Below are 18426 nucleotides of genomic sequence, written 5' to 3'. Positions count from 1 at the left end.
TGACAGGTATTTTAAAAATCGAATAGCCGCCACTGCGCGTCCCGTCCCCGCTGCTGCTATTTGTTATCACATGCCCGGCCAGGTCAGCCAGCAGCACTTGCCGCACCCGGCACCACGTCCCCTCCCGACTCCCGCAGCGCTGCTGATCTATATGAACATCACCGCCCGGCCAGGTCAGCACTCCCCAGCGCTCAGGGACCGCTGCCCGCCCCACTGCTCCCCCTGATGAGAGCACCGCTGCCCCCTGCCCCTCATCGCCCGCCCCCTGCGCCCCGACGTGATAAATCGCAAGCGATTTATCACATGTCAAATTTGGCTCATCAAGTGCCAAATTGTGTGTGAGCCTCCTGGGGAGCTCCCGGGCGGCTCACAGGAGAATTGGGTCCGACTTGTCTTAAAGACAAGTCGGCCTAATGTATGGGGGCCTTTACACATGAACAAGATAGTATCCTGTGCGTCTCTATTGACCTCCAGAGATGGAAAAGATTCTGCTCATGAAAGTTGCACCATTTTAAGGCACTTTGGTACAGATTTAATCATTTCATGAAAATTCCAAACAAAGCAAATTTAAAAGATTCAAACGTTTGCAAGTCTTAAAGGTGCCCATACATTGTGCGATGAACTCCGTGCTTTTTGTACTAGATATGATGCAATCTATCACTAAAAGCATGGGTATCGCATACTTTATGTGCTGTGCTATGGGATGTGCACGGGACCGTGCATCTTATCGCACTGCTCTGTCGCACCGAGTATGGGCACCTTAACACAATGACCAGATGTTCTGCGAGTCCTCTATAATGTGTGCTAGTATCAAACTCCACTCATCCTGACAGTTACTGCCATGTAGGCAGTCACACATCTGAAATATTGTGCAGGATAATGCAGCTCCAATGCTGGTACAGTACACAGGGGTAGATGTATGAAGCAATGGTAAGGGAGGAGAAGTGATAAAGTGCCTCATACTTTATCACCGGCCAATCAGCTTTGACTGTTTAAGTTACAGGCTGGGTTAAAAAAGGGACAGTTAGGAGCTGATTGGCCAGTGATAAAGTACTGCTTCATACATCTACCACACAGTCCCCAATTTTCAAAACACTTGGGAGACATGCAGGAGAAGGTGATTTCATGATTTTAATTTTTTATTTCTTAAGTCCATTAAAACAATAGAAAAACAAGAACATCTTACTCATATACAGCCCAGTATAGTCACACCTTCAAATTCTATCAATGAGTTATGTTACTGTTAGATAACATGCATTACAAAACATCCCAGATTAACCTACCACTATTAACCGTTTTGATCATATTAAAACTGTGGCAGGGTCAAAGCTACTTTAAACGGCTAATGCCTGGCGCAAGAATGTGGCACTTAAGACTAGCGCAGGGCTGGGTCCAACAACCTTATAGCTAGCTCCAATCCCTTTAGGCAGGAGCACAGTGCACAGTACTGGCTAGATCATCCGTAAGTGTGATCTCTGATAGCGGCACACACGAGCAGATTGCAGTCAGTGGCTAATCATTTTTCCAACAAGTAGAATAAACATCAGTTTGTATGATCATTTTTGATAATCATTGCTAGCTTGTGTGTGTGTGTGTGTGTGTGTGTATGTATGTATGTATATATATTATATATACGGTATGTGTGTGTATGAATTCATGTAAGATATATTTCTCATGAAATGCTAACAAATTTCTGTTGCAATTCTGTAAATAGTTACCATTCTAGCAGTTGATTATGCTCCAATAAAACTTTGTTCTTATATTTTCACATTTATCACTTCCATTTTGGAAAAGTATCCAAAAACACTAAGGGGGGTATGCAATGTCTTTCGAGCTCCCGCAGCCATCTCCCGACGGGGGACATGGCTGTGGGGCCCTATTCAATGCTGTCTTCCCCGACAGCATTGAACAGGGGTTTTGCGCAGAACGAGCCCGACATCACAAGCTGTCGGGCTCGTTCTGCCGAGAAAAGCCGGAAATAGGCGAGCTCCCGGCCGGAGCTTGTCTATTTCCGTCATCAACTCGCGGCCACGCCCCCTTCTCGCCGCTCGGCGGCTGGGACATTGAATCCCGACTGCCGAGCTCCAGGTGAGCTAACCGAGAACGGGACAGGGGCACGGCTGTCGCGCTAGCTCGACAGCCGTGCCACTGACATTGAATACCCCCCTAAATCTCTGAATGTCAGTACAATTCTGCACACTGAGACAATATTAGGGCTGTATTTCTTAATTTAGCGCATTCTATAAAGCCCATTTATCCTGGCCAAGTCACAGAACTTACTGTACAAGAGTATAACAATATATAGAATGGATTTTCCCTTTAAAATAAATGTAGTGGTTTTCTGAGCTCATTCTCCATCTGTGTCAATAAAAGGCAAGATGATATCTGCAAATTATAAATGATACTATCCATTTTTATATCCTGCCTCCTGCACTTATGAGTATTTATGGTTCCTCGTTATGTGACTGGAGGTAGATAAATGAGATTTACATTCCTTCCCATCTGCGGTAGGATCTCTCGCTCATGTGTATAAGTGGCTTGTGTCACCCCAGAGCTAAATATCACAGGCATTAATTTTATGAGCGAGTGTGTGTCATATACCCCCTGGGGAGACAGTAAGGACCATCTGGGTGAGAAACCTGGAGACATATTGATTGCACATAAAACCTTTAGCCTGTAAGACATTAGTTAGATTATCAATTAACTGATTAGGGTAACAAGGACATTCCCATGGTGTCACTTGGTGTCATTTGTCATTTAAATCATTGATTATATCCCTTTTGTTTACCAACAATGGGCTGAATTGCACATTGAAAAGTTACCCATATAAATGAGCAGAAAATGCAGGGTAACGTGTGCATTTTGAGAAATAAAAATTTTAGGATACATGTACCTTAAAGTCTCAACATATGAATGCAGCAGTTCTCTCCGGTTACATGATGCAACCATTGACAGGGATTTCAGTAAATGGTTAGTCGCATAAGATGAGTCTAGTACAGGTGAGTGACAGGAATCTACCAGAGGCGAGGATCAGGTCAGAGATACATCAAGTACAAGCAGGAGAATATTTGGGACGAGATCTGAAATGTTGAAAGGGATGGTGTTGAAGGCTTTGTAGGCAAGAGAGCAGAATTTGAAATTGGTCTGGGGGACACAGGGAGCCAGTGTAGGGATTTGCAGAGTGGTGCAGCATAGAAGCGACTGTAGACCACACAGCCTGACCGCTGACCGCATACCCACTACAGGTAAATCCTCTCTCATCGGCCTGGCTCCCCTGATGCCACCCTGCGATTTGTGCCGACGAATGGCTGTAGTGGTTCAGCTGCTGTCAGTAGAAGCAGTACCTAATCTATCTTTTTTGGCAGAGCAACCAGCAGCTCTCTCATTGGGCCGGAAAAAATGCAATACTGTCAATAGGAACGTTAATACAGGCCACTGCTTGGGGATTAGACTCAAAGAGCTGCAGATATGATATAGGGGTAGTGGAAAGAAATGAGTGAGTGCAATAGCGCTCAGAGGTAACCAAGTATAGGAATAGTTTTAACCATATAATAAAATATAGTCAATATAATACAATACATAACCCTATACATTACACATCTGAGGTCAACAGGTAAGTAAGTATTAGGATGGATGGTCCAACTTCATCGAATTCTCCCCTTATTCTGTGTGAGGGGGAGAGATAATGATAGGCAGCATAGTGCAGGTCAATCGAGTAAAAAAGGTTTTAATAAAGACCGCACACTTACAAAGTGGTGACTTTCATAAAAGCATGTAACAGAGTGTTCCCGGCAAACAGCAGGCATACAGGTGTCTGTGTGAAGTCCTCTAGTCTGGGTCCCTTGTGTCCGGAAAGCAAGGGGGGCTCAGTCCACGGTACTCCACTGCCACGATCCTTTAGCCAGGAGCCACACTGTCCAGATACACGCTTAACGCGTTTCGGAATTAACTTCCTTCGTCAGAAGCGTATGATTAAAATGTCCATACACAGGCATATATATACCCAGAAACATTAAACATGATACAGATCAGCTGCCGCTAGGGTGGCCAATCCCGGGATCGGGATCGGCGGGATCCCGGTATTTGGCCTAAAAAAGTCCGGGATTTCAATCCCGGGATTGGATTAACCAATCCCGGGATTTTCAGGGTTTAGACTGCGCATGCGCAGTCTAATGCCGGGCAGCGTCTGAGCACTAGCTCAGACGCTGCCCGGCTCCCGAATCCTGACCCCTGCGTGCGGCGATGTGTAGCGTGACAGTAGAGTTCACGCTGCGCAGCCTTCTGCTGTACACGCCCCCTTCCAGTCTCCTCCGCACGTCGCCCGCCTGCCTCTGCCCGCCCGCATCCTTTCCGGCCTGTGGCCTGGATGCTAAGAAGGAGGTGCACGAGCCTGGAGGCACCGTGCACCTCCGAACCCACTCCCGGCCGGCCGGCCGCCCGCTAATGTAAGTAAATGTGCGGGTCGGCCGGTGTGGGGGTGGGTATGTGTGGAGCAGAACTGTATTAGGGATGCCAATCCCGAGAATCCCGGGATTGAGCATTTTTCAATCCCGGATCCCGGGATTGAAAAAATGCCCCGGGATTGGCATCCCTAGCTGCCGCTAATCGGCATCCAGCATCCGGTTTCCCCGTGAAACCAATATGGAGGTGCGTTCCATTCAACGGAAATACGTCACCTCGTGTGTTCCATTCCCCGGCACAAGGGACCCAGACTAGAGGACTTCACACAGACACCTGTATGCCTGCTGTTTGCCGGGAACACTCTGTTACATGCTTTTATGAAAGTCACCACTTTGTAAGTGTGCTGTCTTTATTAAAACCTTTTTTACTCGATTGACCTGCACTATGCTGCCTATCATTATCTCTCCCCCTCACACAGAATAAGGGGAGAATTCAATGAAGTTGGACCATCCATCCTAATACTTACTTACCTGTTGACCTCAGATGTGTAATGTATAGGGTTATGTATGGTATTATATTGACTATATTTTATTATATGGTTAAAACTATTTCTATACTTGGTTACCTCTGAGCGCTATTGCACTCACTCATTCCTTTCCACAGCTGCTGTATATTTTGAGTAGTCTAAGGTGTTTTCTACTCATTGAGTGTGTGTATAGCTGCACTTTGGTTTTATAGCGCACCCATTAGCCTTACCTTCTTTTCTTGCATGATATAGGGGTAGTCAGTCCCTTAAAGCAGTGGTTCCCAACCCTGGTCCTCAAGTACCTCCAACAGTGCACGTTTTCCAGGTCACCCGGCAGGTGCACTCATTATTCAGACACATTTTAAAAGATCCACAGGAGGAGCTAATTATGTCACTTGTGATTCTGTGTGGAGACCTGGAAAACTTGCACTGTTGGGGGTACTTTAGGACCAGGGTTGGGAACCACTGCCTTAAACAAACAAATGCAATGGAAAGAAATAGGATACCTGAGCTTTGAGGATGGATTAATATTTTAATCACAGAGTGTGTTTGCTAATATATCATTATTATACTTTCATGTAAATTCATAAAACACTGTATTGTTGATACATGATTTACATTTTTATTTTTAAATATGAGTACATAAAAAATAAAAAAATAAAAAACAATGAAAAAAGAGAGATTAGTTCACTTTGATTTGTGATAGGGGAAAAAAGGCACCTCTCACACTCCTCTTTGTGGGGATTCTGTTCCTATGGATGGAACTGTATTTGTACCAATAATTTGAAGCAGTTTTTGATAAACCACTCACGACAGTTGGGAAATTGAGTCCTGCGCTGAATTGCAGAAGATGATGTGGCCCTTTGGAGTGGTACTGGCGGCTCTTTGTCCTGTTTTGCAGACAGAGTTTTCCCAGTGGTACAGGTGCAATCCTGGTTCAGGAATCCAATCTCTCACTATGCTGTGGAAAATGGTGCAGCAGTAGTAGCTGAAGCATCCCTGCATCTTCCTTCTAGCATTGCATATGACTCATATGATGTGCGGTTAATTTCTAAGCGATCTAGACAGATCGCTTAGGAAAGTGCCAAATTTTGCTCCGTGAGTATGCCCCCTTACTAACCCTCCTAATGTAGGTAGGCACAGAAAATACACGTTTTTAGCGCAAGTTATATTTTTATTTTTGCATTGTTCGATCTTGCAGAAACACCAGTAACTAACACATTGGACATCTGCGAATTAGACCCAGATCACCTCAGGGGTTATAATATCTCAGTTTTAAAAGTACGGTTCTCAGATTCCCTTGCGGTCTAATCTCTGCTTATACCCTTCTCTGATTCCTCCAATCAATGCTAATTGAATTTTCTGGTTCTGTGTAGCTCAGTTACATCCTCCAGGTTTGTCTGCTTTGCACATTATTTCTCTCCACGGTGTTGGAGCAGGTAGGACATTTGCTTAGTTCAGAGTGGATAGAAATGAATAGTGTCATTGATTCTCATTAAAGTGATGCACACCCCACTGGCCACAGCTTCTGAAGGAAAATAGAACCCTTTGCCAGATTTCATGAAGAGAAGTACACAGGAAACAGCATAATGTGCCATAGCCACAGTCCCGTCAGTAATGAAATAACGGTCTAGTCCATTAAACACAAATATCATTTGCCAAGTGACTGTCATAGGGCAGAGATGGCACACCCTTGTACAGTACATGCAGGTATTTCCCTTCTCTGTGCTAATGGGGGGCACAATGCAAACCAGATGACTGCAGATAACCTGGCATAGCTCAGTGGGCAGAAGTGTAAATATGACCTCAAAAGTACACAACTACCCTTTACATTGAATTAACCATTTTAGTTTTTACTTTTAAAATACTGGGTGGCTTAAACTCCTGTGGGCCAGATGCACTAAGCATAAAATGGAGAGTGATAAACAGCCAGCCAATCAGCTCCTACCTGCCATGTCACAGACTGTGTTTGAAAAACGTTTGGCAGGAGCTGATGGGCTGGATATTTTTCACTTTCCATTTTATCACTTTTGAAGCTCTGGCCCTTTATATCTTAAATTAATTTGGAGACTGAAGTGATATCCAGACTTAGGGGCATATTCAGGGTCCGTCGTTAGCTGATGTAGTTCCGCCTGTTCTAGCTTTTACATCAGCTAGACAGGCGTATTTGGTTTCAGCTTTTCACCAATTAGTGTATTCACAATGAATACAGGGCGGAATGCCTCCAGGCGTTAAAACACCTATGAGGCGAAAGGGGCTATCTCCAATTCGCCTGCAGGCCAGTCACACCCACACTCCTCTGTCATTATCTTTATGGAGAGGTGCTGTGCAGTGGTCTGGTGCTGGGTGAGTGTAAAACTTTATATTTTTCTTCAAACTCCCCTGCTTCGTTCATGTAAATGCAGGGAGTTAACTGGGCACCAGCTGTTTTTATTTTACTGTGTTCCCCCCTCCCTGCTGGGTAAAGACCTGTCCCCGGAGTGAAACTCCGTCTGCCCTGCATGATTTACGCTCACACGCTGGCAGCCAGCCCCCCGGCTGCTGACACAGCGTGACCCGGTCCCGGAGCTCTTATGCGGCTCACCCCAGACACTTGTAGTGCGCTCGGCTGTGTGCTCCCCCTCCCTGCTGGGTACAGGTTTGCCCTGCATGATTTATGCTCACACGCTGGCAGCCAGCCCCCCGGCTGCTGACACAGCGTGACCCGGTCCCGGAGCTCTGATGCGGGCATGGATCTCACCTCAGGCTCTCCCATGGTCCAACTTTGCTCCGGGCTGTGTCAGCAGCCGGGGGGCTGGCGGCCAGCGTGTGAGCATAAATCATGCAGGGCAGACAAACCCCGTGCGCGCACCAGCAAGACAGACTGCACCGGCCGGGACTAGCAAAACAGGGCGGGCGGCAGTAACCCATAGAGGGAACAAATGTTGTGTGCGCACAATCAGCGCTCATTACTTATGCAGCTGTCAGTGCCGCTATCCTGGCAGCTCTGGAGCGGGGACCGGCAAGCACACGACGCAGGTATGCAGGGCGGGGGGCTGGCGGAGAGCGGGCGGCTGGCAGGACAGCGCTATGACATTCCAGCTGGCTGTGACAATCCTCCGGCGGCCGGGCAGCGGGCTGTTAGTGTGCGCACAATGAGCGCTCATTACTTATGCAGCTGTCAGTGCCGCTATCCCGGCAGCTCTGGAGCGGGGACCGGCAAGCACACGCAGGTATGCAGAGGGGGGGGGGTTTGACTGGGTTGACTTTAAGCTGCCCCACCTGATGCCCACCTGCATCCCACTGCTGCCCCCCTGCATCATCCCCCCCACTGCTGCCCACCTGTAACCCCCCGCTGCACGCCTACACCCCTCTGCTGCTACCTGTGCTCACCTGCACCCCCTGCTAGCCACCTACACCCCCTACTGCCACCTGTGCCCACCTGCTGACCACCTTCTGCACTCCTGCCCCCTCCTTCACCCCCACCTGCTGTCTTGCTGCACCCCCCTGCAACCCCCCCTGCTGCCCACCTGCGCCCTCTGCTGCCACCTGCAGCCACTTGTGCCCACCTGCACCCCCTGCTACCCACCTACACCCCCTGCTGCCTCCTGTGCTTACCTGCACCCCCTGATGCCCACCTTCTGCCCTCCTTCAATCCCCATGCTGCCTTGCTGCACCCCCCTGCTGTCCACCTGCACTCACCCCTGCTGGCCACCTGCACCCACATTTGGTCGACATTGGGGAAGGTCGACATTGGGGAAGGTCGACATTGGGGAAGGTCGACATTGGGGAAGGTTGACATCGGGGAAGGTTGATAGGGTAATTAGGACGACAAGGGGATCTCCGACATGACTGAAGGTCGACAGGGTTATTAGGTCGACATGGGGATGGTCAACGTGGTCATTAGGTCAACATGTTCATTAGGTCGACATGGGGAAGGCCAACTGGGTTATTAGATTGACATGGTCATTAGGTCGACATGGGGAAGGTCGACATGACTGAAGGTCCACAGGGTTATTAGGTCGACAAGGGGAAGGTCGACAGTCTCAAAATGGGAGTTAGGGATAACAGAACCATGGGTAAAAACTGTATCATATGGGTACAACACTGCATGCTGGGAAAGACTGCATGCTGGGAAAGACAATGCAACATGGGTAGAGTAAAAAATAATAATGATAAAAATCAAAATATATTCATATGGGCAATAATAAACATACAAAATATATTTAAAAACCAATTGACAATAAATTACATCGATTCATGTCAAAAACGACATAAATAAAATAATATTTAAGGTTTTGCACAGCAGTCCCGACAGAAGAAATTGTCTAGTTCACTTTGTCTAAAGCCTGCCTGAAAACTGTAGAATCCATTTAGACAATCACACACTGAATAGGCTAAATCAGATTAACATGACAGAGTTTAGACAAAGTGAAAAAAAAAGTCTAAATGACTCATTTAGACAGGCGAGGCAAACGAAAAGAGTTGACAGGTGAAATGCTTTAGACTGTCTAGAAAAAATTATAGTGAATACTACAATTCATCTAGACTTTTTTTCCAGGCGTAAAATATGCTGTTTTAGACAGAATGGACCTAACGACCAACAGTGAATACACCCCTTAGAGCTTACAGTCTACCTTATCTTACAAACACACAATAGAGCCCATTTCTGTCTGCAGCTAATAGACCCCAGTCATTTTTGGGGGGTTAATTGGAGCATCCAGAAAAAAGTTGCACAAATATTGGGAGAACATACAGCCCTTGTTGGAATCAATGCTATGGCCCTGGCATATTAACCTTGTCTCTCAGACAAAATCCTGCAGAGAAGGAAGGAGACCATATGGTGCAGACTGCACAGTGCACTGCTCTGCATGACCTCTCCTCCTTGTGCTAAGGAAGGCACAATGTAGAATCCAGCTGCTCCCATTACCTTCAGTCTCTTATGTCCTCAAGCAGAGAAGAGCTCAGAGGCCCATCACTGTCTCTAGCTATGTGTTCCGGTGTGCATTGCTATTGCCATATGGTCAGACCAATAGAAAAAATAATTAGTAATATTAGAGATATAAAGCTGGTGACCACAGGTAAATGCAAGGCCGCTTCATGTCACCTGTTGCCCAGTGACTATAGTGACACATTAAACAGTGCATTGTTAATGGATTGTTTTCTGCCACGTGATAGTTCTTATACATTCAGATATGCACAAGACTTATCTTGGAGTGCCAGTGTATTGCAGGCAGGACAGATGGGTCTATGATACATTATGATATTGTATTATATGCACATTTGTTCAGATAACATTTTATTAAAACATACACTTGACATATGTAGCTGAATTATACGCTGGCAGTTTGGCCCTATAATACTTGCTGGATATTTGGGACTGCATTATATCGGACTTGTGACTGGAGGTTATTAATGAGGTGGTCACATGGAATGTTTAACCTAACCTTGTTGGAAGCTTCCCAACGTGGTTGTATACTAACGTGATGGGTGTTGTCAGCTGTAGGAGACATGGTGTAAACAGCCAACATCAAACCAGTCACTTCTACAGGAACCCCATGAATATAATTATAATGTTTTGTGAGGCAAAGTATTTGTTTCATCATAATTATTAGAATTAGCTGATGTAACATTGTATGCAGAACAATTGCTGATACAATAACTTGTCTTACATTGCATATCTTATGTCTTGTAGGGTACCAGTGATTTCTGTGTGGCTCCTGACAAATTCATTATGAACATGACACAGGATCAAGTCAGTGCAGGTAAAAATTGGTTCCATTAGTATGTCCGCTGGCTTCACCTAGGAGCTCATTTTGGCAGTGTCACATCTTACATATAGAACCCTAATCTGCTTGTAGATATTCTTGTTATCCCCACTACTCTAGGTACTTGACAGTGACAAGAGCTGCATTCTTACTATTAATAATATTCTAATTCTGTAATGATTTAATTGGGTGCCCGAATACCTTGTATGTATAAATGAGGGCACAATCACAGACAGTGCATTTCGTCTTACAATTTTGACTATCTAGTATGAAAAGTTAGTCAGAATCTCAGTGTTTCCCCTGCTTGTGATACTGATGCAGGGCATTTTGACTAAGCGATTTTGGATAGAAGCACTGGAGATTTTGACTAAGCGGTTTTGTCTAATTAATGGTACTCTATGATCTAATCAAAATTGCCGTGCCTGCACACTCCATCTATGCTAGGAAATACTGACTTACACCCCTTTTCAACTAGCCTAAATATCCTGGGCGCAAAACCCGGGATTTTAGGCAGGTGGAAACGCTCCCTGTAGAAATAACTCAGGTCGTGAGACCCGGCATTTCTACCCAGGTAGCGCCCAGGGTTGAACACGGGTTCAACCTGGGTCACTGTGTAGTGTAAACGGGTAACCGGGGTCGATGCGACCCGGGTCTCGTTCACTACAGTGCAAAAGCCGGCACTGGGAGATGCTTTCATCTCCCAGCGCCTCCCTGACCCCACCTCCCGATGACGTGGGGACTCTAGTGTTGGGTTTGCAAGCCGGGTCGCACCCAGGTTGTAGCCAGGTACAAAATCCCTGGTGCGACCCGGCTTGCAGATGGTAAAGGGGTATTAGCGTTGTTATCTAAGCAAGAGGAACACTGTGAGATTTTCGCTATCTAGTCATCCCTCTAGTATACAAAAGCAGCAACAAAAGTGAAAAGGGAAAACAATTGTATTATACAGCCTAATTTTCCCATTGATTAATAAATCAATGAAGAATACATGATCAATACACTGTGTGTGACAAATATATGTATTGATAAAAAAAAAAAAAATTAAGAAGTACATGTAAAGTAAGGGTTGTTAGACCAATACTCCAGGAGCCACCAGAGGGCAAATGGAGGTTTAGAGACTGAGATAGTCTCCTGTGGAGGTTTTTAGAGAACTCCGTCTCAAGCCACATCGCTCAGATATTATTGAATTCAGACTCTGCATTTTTAACCAGGTGAGTATACTTTTTGTGCCCTGATTCTTTAGGAATGTCATTGTCTATAGTCTGGACCCATAGAAGCCATCCAATTGCGGGCAATACACAACCTTAGCTACAATACAAATATTTAACACATATTGTTTAGTGACTCTATTGATTATGTCCTCCTCAGTTATACACAGTATGCAAGCAGTCAGGATAAGAACAATGTAGGGTTTATTCGTGGATCATACCATTCCTATCACCTAATTCCAAAACAATTAATTCTGTGGGCAAGATCATAATAAATGCCAAAATGTACCCCCTGAATCCCAGCACTTAACACAATGAGAAGTTTCCTTGCTGGGGTAAGGTAACTGCCTGTATCAAGGTGAATGCGAGAAACCACCATAACATTCCAGACTGCTGCACAAGGTTGTCGTAAAACTGTAGTTCTGTACAAAGAAAAGCACCTGAAGCAATCATAGACCTATTCCTTCTATAGACTTAGGAACTCATAAGTGATTATACTGGACACCATAACAGTTGGGTATTGGGGTATAAAAACAGCATAGGTCATACATTCGTATATGATGTTACTTCTATATAATAATGAAAGTCCTGTCCCAAAAGAGTCTAGAACTGGGGTAGCCAATCCTAGTCCTCGAGAGCTACCAACAGTGCATGTTTTGCAGGTCTCCTCACAGAATCACATGTGAGCTAATTAGCTCCATCTGTGGATCTTTTAAATGTGTCAGTGATTAATGAGTGCAGCTGTGCAGCAGCTAGGTTGTCTGGAAAACGTGAACTGTTGGTAGCTCTCGAGGGCTAGGGTTGGCTACCACTGGTCTAGAACATGCATACAGTGGAGATACCCTGCATAATACTTAACCATATACAGTATATAAGTTATTAGTCTACACATTGGAATAAGGTTGTTCCCTATTTTTGTTTACTTAGTATCTATATAGATTGTAAGCATGCGAGCAGGGCCCTTCTACCTCTATATCGGTCTGTTACTACCCAGTATGTTTTATTGTTTCTGATTGTAAAGCGCAACGGAATATGCTCCACTATATAAAAAAAAACAAAATAAATAAGGTACTTATGTAGTATCTGGGCTGCCGATTTTTTGATTGTATGCCTTAAGTTAAGGCATACAATCAGATGCGATGCGATGCGATATCGCATCGCATCGCATACGACCATGCGATGCGATGCGATGACCCGATTTTTCCATAGGATTCAATGTTAAAATGGACTGAGTCCATTTTAACATGGAATTCAATGGGAAAAAGGGGTCCTTTTCATACCCCTACTATCCAAGTGGGCATGGAGTTGGATATAAACCTGTGGCGAGCGTAGCGAGCCACCGAGCCCGAAGCGTGGCGAGCGAAGCGAGCCCCGCGAGGGGAGGGTATTCTGTGTCCCCTCGCGGGGCTCGCTACGCTCGCCACGCTTCGGGCTCGGTGGCTCGCTACGCTCGCCACAGGTTTATATCCAACTCCATGCCCACTTGGATAGTAGGGGTATGAAAAGGACCCATTTTCCCATTGAATTCTATGTTAAAATGGACTCAGTCCATTTTAACATTGAATCCTATGGAAAAATCGGGTCCATCGCATCGCATCGCATGCGATATGGTCGGGTGCGATGCGATGCGATGGACCCGATTTCAAAATCGGCAGCCCAGTTACTACATAAGTACCATAAATAATAAAGTAGTATAAATTGGCTGTATTGTCTAGTTCAACAATAAAATGTTAAAGCGCTGCAGAATGTGTACGCTATATAAATAATTGTAAATAAATAATATTTCGGTCACCTTCATTTAAAAAAAGTTGGTCAGCAAGGAGATGCAGCTTAATTGAATTCAGGAATCGTGAAAAGATAAGCAAACTGTTACTAATGATAACTAATACAAATCATTATGTCCCCTCTCTTATAAAACATTGGATATGTTGCATTAATTTATATATTGGGGCTAATTCTGGTACTCTTTACCTAGCACGGCGCCCACGATGTCCATCGCGGTCATCGGGGGTAAAAAATCGCGGGCCCGCGATTTCCCATAGGGATCAATGTTAAAAGTGTGATTGGACGCGATTTTACTGTTCAATGCCTCAATACCCGCGATTTTTCCATAGGAAACAATGTTAAATGGGCCACAGAGCCCTAATAGTCCCCCTGAAGTCTTAAATGGCCCCCACAATTGTTAACGCCACCCCACTATGAACGTGAACCCGAAGCGTGGCGAGCGCAGCGGTACGCGTCCTCCGACCTTTTCATACCCCCACTATCCACGTCGGCGTGGAGTTGAGAATAGAATAGTGTGGCGAGCGCAGCGAGGCCCGCGAGGTGACACGGATACCTGTGAAGCCCGCAAAGGGACGCGTTTACCTGTGAAGGTATCCGCGTCCGCTCGCCACGCTTCAGGCTCGGTGGCTCGCTGCGCTCGCCACACTATTCTATTCTCAACTCCACGTGGATAGTGGGGGTATGAAAAGGTCGGAGGACGCGTACCGCTGCGCTCGCCACGCTTCGGGTTCACGTTGATCGTGGGGTGGCGTTAACAATTGTGGGGGCCATTTCAGACTTCAGGGGGACTATTTGGGCTCTGTGGCCCATTTAACATTGTTTCCTATGGAAAAATCGCGGGCATTGAACAGTAAAATCGCGTCCAATCACACTTTTAACATTGTTCCCTATGGGAAATCGCGGGCATCGCGTCGCACCCGTTTTTTTGTGCATTTGATGGCCGAGATGCCCGCGATGGGCGCCGTGCTAGGTAAAGAGTACCCTAATTCTTATATGTGAGCAAAGCAAAAAAAAGCCAGTAACTTTGCAAAACCATGTTAACTTCAGTGTGTGCAGATTTATAATGTGTGGAGAGATGGGGCCAAACTCAAATCTAAATTGCAGTGTAAATAAATATTCACAGCATTTGTGTGCTACATCCAAAATAAGTCCTTATTTACCCTGCATGCAAATACAGGTATTTGCAGCACCTCCTTCATTGCAACATGGTTTGCTCCATATTAGAATCAGCCCAATTGGGAGTAGCTAAAATAATCATATGTTGTGTTTGTCTTTTCAGAAGTTATTCATTATTACCTATACTGCAGCCAAAGTCTTAGGAATCCTTTCCAGCAGGTACATATATCCCAGACTCTCAACGTCATTCTTAGTTTTGTATAATTACAGTATGTCCCATTTAACTTATTTTGAATAATTTTCTCTCAGTACATTTGCACATAATGGGCAGCATCCATTTACATTAATTGGCCAGATGCACTAAGCTTCAAAAAGTGATAAAGTGGATTGTGATAAACATCCAGCCAATGAGTTCCTAACTGCCATGCTACCGGCTGTTTTTATGGCAGTTAGGAGCTGCTTGGTTGGTTGTTTATCACTCTATACTTTCTCACTTTTTGCAGTTTAGTGCATCTGGCTCTTTGTTTTTTGTTGTGGTTTCTTTCACTGTTATTTTAGTGAGGATTGTTGTACCCTAATGGGGCATATACATGTGCAACTAGTTATGGCAATTTCCTGTTTTGATGTTGATTTGGGGAGGACGCCCAGCAGGTCCGACGACCGGCACGGGACTGTGCTTCGGACCTGAGGGGACATCAAACTTAGCAGATTTGGGCCTCAGTGTATGGGCACCTTTTACATCTTTTGTATGTCTGGCCCGTGGGACGAATGCCTCTGTTGCCTCGACTTAATCTGTTTCTGCCAGTAGGAATATAGAGGGCCCAAACTCCTCTATAGCCATAGTCCGTCCCCGCCCCCACCTATGGACTGATGAAAAAATGGATTTAGTTTAAATACAAAAATCAAAATTTTCATACAGTTAAAAGAAAAAAAAAATCACCACTCTTACATCACTGCGTTTTCCAGTGTCATTATGGGATCCGCAACTTCTTTTCTTTTTGTGCTAGTCTCCAGACTAGCACAGAGGGGGGGCCACCTCTGGTCACCAGACTCCCCATTTGCAGATTAAATTAAAATGAGAATTTTGATGTCAATAGGAAACTTGTGCATCATAAGGTATAACTAGTTTAAATGAGTTCATATATTAAGTCATCTTGGATTCATTCAATTTGCCTACAAGTCTTGTGATTTCAATATTAATTAGGATAGCGACAGCCCTTTTGAAGTGACATGAAACCATCTCTATGATTACATGTTAAGCTCTCCTATTTCTCTCCAGGCTCTCACTGTTTTCCAGAAGTCACTCACCACCATGCAAGTACAAGTTCAAGGCTTACTTCAGTTTGCGGTACCCATATTCCCCACTGCCAAGGTGAGACTTAGAGGCAAAAAGGTTGGTTTTTGTATACAGCAGGGCTGGCCAAACCGGACCACGAGATCTACCAACAGTTCATGTATTCTGTGGGTCTGTAGAATGTGTCAGTTAGGAATACATACAGCATGTTTAAAAATAGGACAGTTGGTACTGGCTTAAGCTGGCCATACATCTACAGATTGAATGTCAGATTGGGCTGGTTGGAACAAAATCCTGGTAATGGATGAGAGCAAATGACATTTGACCATTTGCTTTGAAATGCTGGAAAACTGCCAAAAACTGTCAATCAGAAAATACCAGGTTTTTGTTCCCACCAGCCCAATCTGACAATCCATCTGTAGATGTATGGCCACCTTTACACCTGCAGAAGCTAGGTGGATTGTTGGTAGATCTTGAGGACCAGTTTGGCCACCTTTAGTATTATCTATAAATGCAGATAATGGGCCTAATTCTGAGACCGATGTTTCATGGTCACTGCAGGTGGATCTCCCATATTTCAGCATACGGCCATGCATCTATAGTCTGTGGCTGCTCATGTGCTGGATCAGCCGTACACAGCGACTTTGATTGTTACCGCATACAGATTGATCCATCCGTTGAGATATCACGACATCCATGAAATTATTTTTAACAGTTTCTTATATAGCACAACAAATTCCGTGCACTTCACATTTGGAAACGGTGATAAAACAAACTGGGTAGTTAGACAGTCAAAAAAGTAGGAAGGCCCTGCTCGCAATCTTACAATCTATATATGGCATAATTGGGCAAATATATGGAACTGTACTGTGCTGTGGGTGTTTAGCTGCTACCAGCAGGCTAGCAGGCAGATGGAAATTGGACACCTCTTTTCAATGGATCTTTGAACCAATAATTTGGGGGGGTTGCACATCCTGATACTACTGATAGCGGTTTCAGCTGCAGATGGCAAGTGATCAGGGTGGACCTGCAAACGCGCAGAGATTTGGTACTAGTAAGGAGCCTGCCGCTGCCGCATGGAACTCAAAGTCAGGTTCTTTGTCTAAGGCTTGTGAGCTTTATTTTTTGCAGGATTTTAAGAGAATTACTCATACTTTTGTATTCTAAGTAGGAATGTATGTAATCTAGAAATTATTTTGGAATGCACCTATAGTGCAAACAGATCTTTGATCAAGTTCATTATTCCGTTTAAACTTTTAATAACATATCACAGTTATTCCAAATTTTAAAGCTAGTTTGTATGTCGAAATTTCAGAAATAAAATACATCCAGCCACAGTTCATAGGGAGCTCTTGGAACTGAAAGCTATTGGCTGCTGTTTGGGCACATAACTCCTCAGCGGCTTGCAATTGCAATATTTATAATGTTTCATTCAGTGTACATGGTTACTTCTGAGTTTGATAGAAAATATAGAATATAATTAGAAAGCCAACCCTGGTAGCGACCTGGGTTTGACTCCAGAAAACGCAATGCATTGCAGCAGTGGATTCAGTGTGATCTGGGTCCTGTTTACAGTATAGGAAGAGCTGAATCAAGAATGAGAATCAAACAAGAATTAATACTCCGCTTATATGTGAAAGTTCTTGAATGTCTTTCATATCTTCAATCATCTTAGAAGAAGCCATCGCCACTTCTATGATGTCCAAAATAAAGTCATTCATTGCAGAAATATATATAAGTAGAGACACATTTTTCATGGCTTTCTGTCTTCATGGAATCCCAATTAAGCAAAGGGACTCGGGAACTCTCCCTTCATATACATATGCTCTGCTTACAGATATTTTCCCCCATATCCTGTTGTTTTCTGTTATGTGGACCAAAAGGTCTATGCCCAGTGTGTATGGACAGCGATGATCGCGTTCATCGCTGCGGGGAAAGACGCCCAGTGCATAAACACTGAGCGGCTTTCCCCCTGCCCGGCGCCGATGGAGGGGGGGGGGGGCATTGCATAACGAAGTGCTATGCAAAGCTGTCCTGAAAGCCGCTCATCTGCTGGTATAACCAGCAGATGAACTGCTTTCCCGGCGATGTTGCGGGAGCGCGCAGCAGCGTTCATTGCTGTACCATAAACACTGGGCAGCTTTGAGCTGAAAGCCGCTCAAACCTGCTGTTTTGAGCGACTGTCGGCTCAAAGTCGCCCAGTGTGTATGGGCCTTAATACTCAGTATACTTACTTTGTTACAACACCAGCTTATCTACATGGTCTATCTTCTGTCTGAAGTGTGTGTACTGACTCCTTCTGAGGACACAATTGATTTAAAACACTGGTTAACAGCACGAGAAAGAAACCCG

General features: G+C 44.9%; 1 protein-coding gene and 1 long non-coding RNA gene across 2 annotated transcripts in view; one reads left to right on the top strand and one right to left on the bottom strand.

Moving 5' to 3' along the window:
- LOC146008918 (uncharacterized) overlaps positions 1–18426 on the bottom strand; it is a 118580-nt gene that overhangs the window by 60352 nt on the left and 39802 nt on the right. The gene's annotated exons all lie outside the window — the stretch shown is intronic.
- Positions 1–18426, top strand: part of TTYH2 (tweety family member 2) — a 128873-nt gene that overhangs the window by 101825 nt on the left and 8622 nt on the right. The window contains exons 7-9 of the mRNA XM_083148742.1: positions 10602–10671; positions 14944–14999; positions 16060–16152. Of these exons, the coding sequence (XP_083004868.1) occupies positions 10602–10671; positions 14944–14999; positions 16060–16152 (219 nt within the window). The remainder of the gene's footprint in view (positions 1–10601; positions 10672–14943; positions 15000–16059; positions 16153–18426) is intronic.

Source organism: Crinia signifera, chromosome 6, assembly GCF_055691185.1.
Source record: "Crinia signifera chromosome 6, ASM5569118v1, whole genome shotgun sequence".
NCBI classification, from domain to species: Eukaryota; Metazoa; Chordata; class Amphibia; order Anura; family Myobatrachidae; genus Crinia; species Crinia signifera.
Note: the sequence above shows the minus strand (reverse complement) of the source record. Positions and strands in the feature narration are given on the sequence as shown.